A 10,772-nucleotide genomic window follows, 5' to 3' on the forward strand; every position below is an offset into this window, starting at 1 on the left:
ATCCACAGATGCAGAGTCAACTGTATGTCAAAATTTAAAATTTCATGAAAGGACACAATCAACAGAGTAAAAATGCAACCTGTAGACTGGGAGATAATACTTTAAAATCATGTATTTCATAAGGGGTTAATACCTAGAATATATAAAGAAGTCCTACAACTCAACAACAAAAAGCAAATAACCCCATTAACAATGGGGAGAAAAAGACTTGAAGATACTTCTCTAGATATACAAATGCCTAACAAACATATGAAAAGATGCTCAACATCATTAATAATTAGCAAAACAAAAATGGAAAACACTATGATTCCACTTCATATCCAAAAGCATAGCTGCTGTTTCAAAACTAAAAATACAAAATAAACCAGAAACACAAAATGAACAATGTTGGTGAAGATGTATATAAATTGGAGCTCATGTGGGAATGTACGGTGGAAAATAGTTCCTCAAAATATTAAAACCAGAAATACTGTATGATGCAGCATCTCTATTTCTGGGTATGTACCCCAAAATAATTGAAAGCAAAGTCTCAAACAAATAGCTATATACTCATCTTCATAGCAGCATTATTTTCAATAGCCAAAAGGTGAAAATAAACTAAGAATCCACTGATAACTAAATACGGTGTATACATACAACAGAATATTATTTCACCTAAAAAGGAAATTTTGACACATGATACAACATAGGTGAACCATAAAGATCTTACAAGTGAAATAAGCCAGTCTCAAAAGGATAAATACTATATGAATCCACATATATGAGGTACCAATAGATATCAAATACATAGAAAGTAGGCATGTAGTTGTGAAGTTTTTAGGGACAGTAGGGAATGGTAATGAGTTGTTTAATGGGCATAGCATTTTGTGTTTTGTTGTTTTTGCAAGAGGAAGAGAATTCTGGAAATTAGTTGCAGAAACACATATAATTAACATAACATTACTGAACTATCCAATTAAAACGGTCAATGGTAAATTTCCTCCACTGTGAAATCTCTGATGTTTAATGAAGTTGGAGTTGTGCTTAAAGAACTCCCCACATTCATTGAGCACATAAGCCTCTCTTCATTGTGAATTTTCTGGTGATGAACCAGGTGAGACTTTCTAATGAAGGACTTCTGGCATTCACTGCACTCATAAGGCCTTTCTCCGCTGTGGATTTTCTGGTGTTCAACAAGTATATGTTTGTGGCTAAAGGCTTTTCCACATTCTCTGCACTCATAAGGCCTTTCTCCAGTGTGATTTCTCCAATGTTTAATGAGGTTGGAATTGTACCGAAAGAATTTCCCACATTCACTGCATTCATAAGGCCTTTCTCCAGTGTGAACTCTCTGATGTCTAATGAGTCTGCAGTGGTACCTAAAGGATTTCCCACATTCACTGCATTTATAAGGCTTTTCTCCTGTGTGATTTCTCCAGTGTTTAACGAGGCTGGAGTTGTACCTAAAGAATTCTCCACACACACTGCATTCATAAGGCCTCTCTCCAGTGTGAATTCTCTGATGTCGAATGAGTGTAGAGATATATCTAAAGAATTTCCCACAATCACTGCACTTGTAAGGTCTTTCTCCAGTATGAACTCTCTGATGTTTAATGAGTGTGGAGCTGTCCATAAAGAATTTCCCACATTCCCTGCACTCATAGGGCCTTTCTCCAGTGTGAATTCTCTGATGTCTAACAAATGTAGAGCTGTACCTAAAGAACTTCCCACAAATGTTGCACTCATAAGGCCTTTCTCCAGTGTGAACTCTCTTATGTCTCAGGAGTCTATAGTTGTACATAAAGGATTTTCCACATTCTCTGCACTCATAAGTCCTTTCACTGCTATGAACTGTCTGATGTTTCAAGAAGTTAGCACTGTATCTAAAGAATTTCCCACATTTGTTACATTCATAAGACCTTTCTCCTGTGTGGATTTTCTGGTGCTCAACAAGTGAATATTTGCAAGTGAATGCTTTCCCACATTCACTGCATTTGTAATCATTTTGTCCAGTTTGAAAGACTTGACTATCCTCTGTGTCCCTGTGTGGCTTCCACTCACTTTGAGGGACCTGGTGCTGGAGAAGACCTGAGATGGCTGGCAAATCCTTCCAACCCTTACTGTATGTGAAGGTCCTCTCTGCCACACTGACTCCATGGTTCTTTCCAAACGAAGGTATCCAATTGCCTTCTCTGGAAAGATTCGCTCCAATTTGCTGCTTTCGGTGTTGAAAAAGCTCTGCCTCACAAATATATATCTTTTGTTCAGGATAGGTTCCATTGCGCTCAATCAAGCACAGAATGTCTTTCAAAAGTGGGTCACATGTCTCACTAGGCTGGACCTTCTGAGTGGATAGATAGGGTACTGGACTCATGACCTCTGATGCTGCTACAGAAACACCTTGATCTGAAAGTGGCTCCTCATTCTCAGCTCCATGCCAACAACCTGCAAGAACAGAAATACTGGTGAAGTACATGTTGACTCTGGTAAGAAGAGGCAGCCCGTTCACAATGTCTCTTAGTCACACCAACAAACAAGGCCATGGAATTGGTGACAGGTATGAATATTAAGCCAGTGAGAAGAAGAAGGCCTGTTGTGCAGAGCTGGACCTTGCAGGCACCCATAATGGGAGAGCCCTGATGATGGATGAGGACACAAGGATGGGGTACAGTGCAGGGAGGAAAGGCAGGGACTCCAACTCACTCTTCTGCAAATGGTTTTCAACAGGCCATGGCTAGTGGTGCAGTGTGTATAAGGTACATCCAGACCCAAAGAGATCAGATTGTGACAGAGAAGCTGGTGTTGAAGGACTACTGAGGAATATGTATAGAACTCACAAAACCTTAATTACAGGTCATATGACTGAGGACACACTGCAAAGGGAGCAGTGGAAAGAAATGGGTAAAAGGTGGACACAAAAGTAGATCTGAAGAAGGGGCGATGCAGAGGCCAGAAATCATACCAAAAATGATAATGGAAAAGAAAAGGTAGAGATGAGGTGTGACCACTGGCCCTGTTATCAAACAAAGGTGAGCCTAGGACAAGTTTTCAGTGTGATTTGTATGCAAACGTGATACCACACCTTTTCCCAAATCCCAGGCACCAGGGCCACATCCTTTTGAGTCTCTGTTACCATTACCAGACTATCATCCACCCTGCCAGGTGCCCAGGGCCTTCCCCATTGCTCGAGATGACAATGTGTGAGACCTGGAAGGGGCCAGTTTTAGGGGAAAGACAGAGAAATGGAGTGGACAGCACATACCCAGAGAGACCCACTCCATGACATTCCACGCACAATAGTCACTAGAACTTCACAAAAGAGTACTGCAGACTCTTAATCTAGTGGTCCCCAAAATTAGCAACCAGGTCAGTATCTTATATTCCAGGCACAGAAAAACACCAAGAAATATCAGCAGAAGGACAAAAACCTAGAGAACAGAGGCTACATGCATTTGGACAGAGTCACTTGACCAGGGACAGACAGGCAGGTAAAATCTCTATACCAACTTCAAGATTTCTGACTTCTGGGCCCTTTCCTGTGAGCTTCACAGCAGCAAAGGATGGGGCTGCTAGGAAAAAGGGGTTAGAGAGCACCCAGCCCTGGCTCCCACTGCACATATGCCAAGAAACCAGGGGAGAAAGGAGCACCCATGGTCTCAATGTGGAAAAGGAAGTGCTGCTCTTGAATAAAAAGGGAAAAACACAGCCCAACCCAGGACACCCAGAAGGGTGTGAGGGCCTTACCTAGTGAGGACAAAAGTGCCAAATTCTCCAGCATCACGTCGTGGTAGAGCAATCTCTGAGCCTCATCAAGGTGACCCCACTCCTCCTGGGAGAAATAAATGGCCACGTCCTCAAAGACCACGCGGTCCTGCCAAAATTGGGACAGTTGAGTATATGAGCAGCTTCTTTTCAAACCGTGGTTAGTTAGATTTTCTAATGATGTACTTGGCACTCATCAAATACAAGGCCAAACTAACAGCCAAATGTGTTTCCATCTACCCTGAGTCCATATTCTGAACTACCTCTTGAACTAACTTGCACACACCAAGCCAATATTTCCCTTGTCCTAAATCAACCCAATCAAACCTAACCGCCCACCTTGTTCTGCCTTGCCTTTCTCTCAGGAACCACAGAAGCTGTGGACTAAGCTTTCTCCTCACTCCTATTTTCTGCCTCCTAATCAAATCTGATGCTTTGCTATGTGGTCCTCCATTATGTGGTACACAATCTCCTTGCAGAAATGTAATAAATATCTTCTGTCAGTGTTACTGGTTTGTCCCGATCACCACTGATATCCACAAGTTAAAACTCCATGGGTACAATCACTGCTACACTCTCTCCAGGATCATAGTCCATCTTCCAACACCTCAATTTCCAGCTCAATCTCCTCCACACCTAGTGACGCAAGTACCTTTTCCTTCCACATTTCCAGTGACAACTGTGTCCAGAACACAGAAAACAGATGGGGATGGGGTAGGGGGAAAAAACATTCTCTAGGATGTGGGCCTGCCATGAAGGGCTGTAATTCTCCCTTGCCAGATATTTTCTTTGGGGTCCCCCAGACTGAGCTTCCCAGCCAACCAAACTCAGACTATCCTTCTCCCTTAAGCTCCCAGTACCAGGACCTGGGGCCATCCATTCACTCCTCCTGCTTGCACATCACTCACAGGAAAGCACTTCAATCACATATCCAGGACCTTCACTACTGCAACTCTACCAACACCTCCCAGCCCACACCATAAGCATTATCTTCACCTCTCATAGGTCTCTCGGCACATGAAAACCAAGTGGAACATGGCAGACACACCCAGCATCCAACTCAGTCTCAGTCCTATCACAAAACACCAAGTCCCCTAATGTCAGGGGCAGCACAAAGCCCTGCTCTGAAGGTATCCTCACTGGCTCTGTTTCTCACTTCACGGTCAGTCACTCACACCATGTGAGGACCTCACCATACTCTTGCCAACCTCCTCCTTCTGCAATCTACTTCCTGTCCCATAAGCAGTCAAGACAATTGCTCTCCACAAAAGCATCATCCAAAGTCCACTTGTACTGACCTCTACCTCCATCTTCACCTCACCCCAACCCACTGAGGCTTAGCAACTCTTCTAACTGACCAGATTTCCTCCCTCGGCATTCCTTTCATGTTCACTCTCATCTCAGCCTTTCTCACACCTACACCCCACCATCTCACACATACTCCATCCCCACAAACACTCTGCTCACTCATCTGTCTAGTGACTCCTCTACCACCATCCAGGTACCCAGTAGAGAGACCCAGTTCTCAGACCCCTCACTACCATCTTAACCCAGAAACGCCACTTCCTAAATTTAATCCACAGCTTCTCTCCGGTCCACACAACAGCCACCAAGTTGCAGATGTCTACAACCTGAACTCTTCCACAAGAAGTATCTAGAACATTCAAGACATGGACTAACACTGATGCTTCCTACTCTTGCTGAAGATTTATCATACTGCTGACTTAGCTGATGGGGGGTTTATCTTTCCAATCAAAACCAAAAACTATGGGGCTTCTATTGATTCTCTTTCCCTCCTAACTTCTCAAGTCCCTCACTTTCTATATCATAAAATGTGTACAGTGTTAGTTCAAAATATATCCTGAAGTCACCCACTCCTCTCACCTCCACCACCATCACTCTTGTCCAGATACCACCCATATCCACCTGGACTATTGCAAAATAATCCTCCCAAATCTCCCTGCATTCACCCTCACCTCCAAAATCTGCCCTTCACTCTGAGGCAAGAGAAGTATCTTAAACGGAGGTCCTATCACTGCCTTCTTCTGTCTCAAATCTTCCCTAGCTCCCACCACCCTCAGTTTAGAGACCTAGGACCTAGTCTTTCATTCCGGGCCTGACATCTGTTTGCCTCTAGCTTCCTCCCACTCTGCTCCCCATTCCTATAAGATATGACAGAGACTTGCAGTTCCCTGAAAATCCCAGCTCAGTCTTACATCTAAGCATTGAAACATTTTGAATCCTATATCCATGATGTCTTGACACATCTTACTACACCAACTGCCAAAAAAGGGCACCAGTCTTTATACCCCAGCACCCAATTTAGGACATAAGGATTCTGGAGTCATGCCATTTTCAGAAATAAAAAAGAAAAAGAAGAATAGAAAAGACTCTCAGGCCATCTCCTTTCCTTATATGAAGGTGCCAAAACCATCAGGGAGATAGCAGTTGGGTGAAAGACAGGAAAGTCTTCTTACCTGTGCAGGGTCCATATCTGCCATTGTCAGGGGGACCTGAGGAAAGAAGAAGGCCATAATATATGGGCAACCATGGAAGAGTTCTAAAAGCTGAGAGGGACCACCACCTCTTCTGCCTTGCCCTGGAACAAACTGATCTCATCTTGATTGTATAAACTCAGCTGCTCAGACCTCAGTGCTGCCCCTTAGAAGCTTTGTGACTCTGGAAAAGAATATAATCTACCTGAGTCTCAGTGCCCCAACTACAAGTAGGGGTAAGAATGGTTCTTACTTCACAGGGCTCATATTGTTATCAAACATTAGTAGCACATGTTACATATCAGATAATATTGTCCAAGAACTAATGGTTTTATAAATGTTTTCAGTGCAAGTGAGATAGTAGGGTTTTGAAATTTTCATGTATATTTTCAGCTATTTAACATTTTAGAAGATATGATGTCAAACTTTTCCATGGCAAGCAAACACTTAGAGGCAAATTGACATCAATCCAATTATGAAACACTTCTAGATATTCAACTTACTAAGTATTTCACCACAAACTGCCTATTTGTACATATCTAGAAAGATATTTCTTAATTAGGGTTTAAATCAATAAGTATTTCATGTATTACTAACTTAATGAGTTACAGGAAGGGAATTAATAGGCAAATAAGCTACTGGTTTTTCCTGTAACCAGGCTTGCCTATTCTATAATGCTCTAAAGGGAATTTGCTGAGAGACCTTGACAGGAGTTGTAGTATTATCATCCCTCTTTCCCTGACAAGTGGAGAAAGGGGGAAAAACAGCACCCCGGTCTAGAACCCAGCTGCTCCACTAGCCTGGATGACATTTCTCTTCTTCCACAGAAAGTAGCCCTGAGGGTCAGCCAAGCCTGCAGGTAGAGAATCTAAACCACTCACATCTCAATTTCTAAACCAGGCTACCTCTTTAGCTTATCCAGACCTCCCTTCTGGCAGACATAGTCCAGAACCCCTCCCATGCCAAGTCTGTGCCTTTATGAAGAGACTCATGTCTGTAGATACCAATGGTCTGTCCCCAAGTCTCAGCCCTTTGCTCCCTCACAAGAGCCCATCTGAAATAGCTACCTTAAGATTTCCCTCAGATTAAAAGTCCACCTGACTTCAAATTCCACTACAAAGCTATAGTAACCAAAACACCATGGTACTGGTATAAAAGCAGACATACAGACCAGTGGAACAGAATAAGGAACCCAGAAATAAAGTCACATACCTACGACCAACTTATTTTTGCAAAGGCAACAAAAACATACACTGGGAAAAAGACATCCTTTTCAATAAACGATGCTGGGAAACTTGGACAGCCATATGCAGAAGAGTGTAACTGGACCCATATTTCTCACCATATATAAAAATCAACTCAAAATGCACTAAAGATTTAAATGTAAGACCAGAAATTATTAAAAGTTTAGGAAAAAAAAAACAAAACAAAACCAGGGAAAACTCTATAGGATATTGGTCTAGATGAAAAACTCATGACTAAAACCTCAAAAGCACAAGCAACAAAAACAAACAGAAGCTGAGTGTGGTGGTTCACGCCTGTAATTCTAACACTTTGGGAGGTAGAGGCGAGAGGACTGCCTGAGCCCAGGGGTTTGAGACCAGCCTGGGCAACTTGGTGAGACCTCATCTCTATAATAAATCAAGAAAAATTAGCCAGGCATGGTGGTGCATGTCTGTGGTTCCAGCTACTTGGAAGGCTGAGGCAGAAGGATTGTCTGAGCCCAGCAGGTTGAGGCTGTGGTGGCCGTAAGCATGTCACTGGACTCCAGTCTGAGCCACAGAGTGAGACTCCGACTCAAATCCCCCAGCTACCCAAAAACCAAAAATAGGCATGGGACTTAACTAGTTTCTGCATAGCAAAAATAAAATTAATCACGTGTACAACCTGCAAAATGGGAGAAAGACTTTCCAAACTATTCATCTGACAAGGGACTAATACCCAGAATTTACAAGGAATACAAAGAAGTCAACAACAACAAAAAAAATCCCAGTCAGGCATGGTGGCTCATGCCTATAATCCCAGCACTTTGGGAGGCCAAGGTGAGAGGACTGCCTAAGTTCATGGGTTCAAGAACAGCCTAGGCAACTTGATGAGACTCCATCTCTACAATAAATCAAAAAATTAGCCAGGCATGGTAGTGCATGCCTGTAGTTCCAGCTACTTGGAAGGCTGAGGAGGAAGGATTACCTGAGCCCAGTAGGTCAAGGCTGCGGTAGCCTTGAGTATGCCATGCCACTGCACCCCAGCCAGGGCGACAGAGTGAGACTCCAAACCATCCCCCCAAAATAAATCCCATTAAAAAGTGGGCAAGCCGGGCTCGGTGGCTCAGCCTATAATCCTGTGCCTTTGGGAGGCTGAGGTGAGTGGATTGCCTGAGCCCGCGGGTTCGAGACCCGCCTGGGCAACGTGGGGAGACCTCATCTCTACAATAAACAAAAAAATTAGTCAGGCGTGGTAGCACGCGCCTGTAGTTCCAGCTACTTGGAAGGCTGAGACGGAAGGATCGCCGGAGCCCAGCAGGTCGAGGCTGCGGTGGCCGGGAGTGGCCCCTGCACTCCAGTCTGGGCGACAGAGACTCCAACTCAAAAAAAAAAAAAAAAAAAAAGTAGGCAAAATACATGAACAGACATTTTTTTAAAAGAAGACACAAATGGTCAACAGGTATATGAAAAAATGATCAACATCACTAATCATCAGAGAAATGTAAATTAAAACTACAACAAGATACCATGTTATCATGTTATACTAGTCAGAATAGCTATTGTTAAAAAGTCAAAAAAAATAAAAAATAAAAAATAACACTTGTTGTTGAGGATGCAGTGAAAAGAGAATACTCATACACCGTTGGTGGGAATGTAAATTATTCCCACCAACTTCAATGGAAAAAAGTCTGGAGATTTCTCAAAGAACTAAAAATAGAACTACTATTCTATCGAGCAATTCCATTACTGAGCATCTATCCAAAGGAAAAATTACTATATACATGCACTTGTATTTTTATCACAGCACTATTCACAATAGCAAAGATGGGAAATCAACGTTAAGTGCCCCTCAACAAATAACTGGATTAAAAAAAGTGGCATATACACACAATGTAATATTATGTAGCCATAAAAAAAAGAATGAGAGCCGGGCTCGGTGGCTCAGCCTGTAATCCCAGCACTTTGGGAGGCTGAGGTGAGTGGATTGCCTGAGCCGCGGGTTCGAGACTCGCCTGGGCAACTTGGCGAGACCTCATCTCAACAATAAATCAAAAACTAGCCGGGCGTGGTAGCGCATGCCTGTAATTCCGGCTACTTGGAAGGCTGAGGCGGAAGGATCGCCGGAGCCCAGCAGGTGGAGGTTGCGGTGGCCGGGAGCGGTCACTGCACTCCAGTCTGGGTGACAGAGTGAGACTCGAACTCAAAAAAAAAATGAGATTATGTCTTTTGCAGCAACTGGGACGGAACTGGAAGCCATTAATAAAGTAAAACAACTCAGAAACAAAAAGTCAAATAACACATGTTCTCACAAGTGGGAGCTAAATAATTTGTACACGTTGATAAAGAACATGGACCGATAGACTCTGGAGCCTCAAAAGGGTGAGAGGGTGACGAGCGATGAAAAAATCACTTAATGGGTACAATGTACATTACTTAATGGGTACATTATTTGGGTAATGGGTACACAAAAAGCCCAGACTTTACTACGAGACAATATAACCATGTAACAAAACTGCACTTGTACTCCTTAAGTTTACTAAAAAAAAAACTTCTCTACTCAATCTGACCCTCAGACCATGCCTTCATTCGGTCCACACCCTCCTTTCTCCATTCCGCCCCCTTCCTCACACTCCACACCCTTATGTCCGCTTACTCATGTGAAATATCCACCTTGAATATTTGAATATTGGAGAACGGTCACGTCCAAAGTCCAACCCGCGAAATTCTCCCTGAAACCTGTTCTTTATGCTGACTTCCTCAACTCCATTCTTTCGAGCGTTCAGACAAAAACGAAAACCAAAAACCCACGAACACTTGAGATGGTTTTTCACTCCTTGCTTTTGCTGACACATGATGCACCAGGAAAACCTACCGCCCCATCTTTCAGATCTGTAAAGAATCTCATCGCATCTCCCTCTACTGTCCACGGTCTGGTCCAAGTCCTACCACAATTCGCCTGAGTCTACTGCACTGGCCTCCTCACCGACGCCCCTGTGTCCATCTCCCACACTGCTTTTTCCAACTTTAAGTTTCTCATTCACTCTCCCTTGAAAACTTCCCGCGGCTACCGGATGCTCAGGTTGCCATTCCCGGCAAGAATCCACCAAGCCCTCTCCCGTCTTCGCCGACAATACAGCCAGGGCGTGCCCCAGCCGGCCCCTCAGCGGCGCCCACCAGCCTTTGAACGCGCCGGGGCCAAACGCGAACCCTCCCCACACCGCACCACTCGGCTGAGCCGGGATCCTCCCCCCACACGAGACCGCGCGTCTCTTCTGGACACCGGGCCGGGCCCACAGCGACCCGAGCAGGGCCCCTCCCGCCCGGGCCATCC

At 43.9% G+C, this 10,772-nt stretch overlaps 1 protein-coding gene across 1 annotated transcript; it reads right to left on the minus strand.

Moving 5' to 3' along the window:
* Positions 1-727: 727 nt before the first annotated feature.
* On the minus strand, positions 728-10,770 carry ZNF548 (zinc finger protein 548). Its single transcript, XM_008073482.2, has 5 exons — positions 10,425-10,770; positions 7,037-7,089; positions 6,219-6,254; positions 3,724-3,850; positions 728-2,424 (listed from the first exon to the last, which is right to left on the minus strand). The coding sequence occupies exons 1-5, from the start codon at positions 10,768-10,770 to the stop codon at positions 965-967; spliced, it is 2,022 nt and encodes a 673-aa protein (XP_008071673.2). The 3' UTR covers positions 728-964.
* Between the last annotated feature and the right edge of the window lie 2 nt (positions 10,771-10,772).

The sequence above is a fragment of the Carlito syrichta genome, unplaced genomic scaffold (genome assembly GCF_000164805.1).
Source record: "Carlito syrichta isolate Samal-C Ts95f unplaced genomic scaffold, Tarsius_syrichta-2.0.1 Scaffold315896, whole genome shotgun sequence".
NCBI classification, from domain to species: domain Eukaryota; kingdom Metazoa; phylum Chordata; class Mammalia; order Primates; family Tarsiidae; genus Carlito; species Carlito syrichta.

Coding starts and splice junctions, on each gene's coding strand:
- ZNF548 (XM_008073482.2), bottom strand. CDS start 10,770: ATGGCCCGGGCGGGAGGGGCCCTGCTCGGGTCGCTGTGGGCCCGGCCC. Junction 6,255..7,036: donor AGAAGAGAAATGTCATCCAG/GCTAGTGGAGCA, acceptor TTCTTTCCTCAG/GTCCCCCTGACAATGGCAGA. Junction 3,851..6,218: donor CAGATATGGACCCTGCACAG/GTAAGAAGACTT, acceptor CAATTTTGGCAG/GACCGCGTGGTCTTTGAGGA.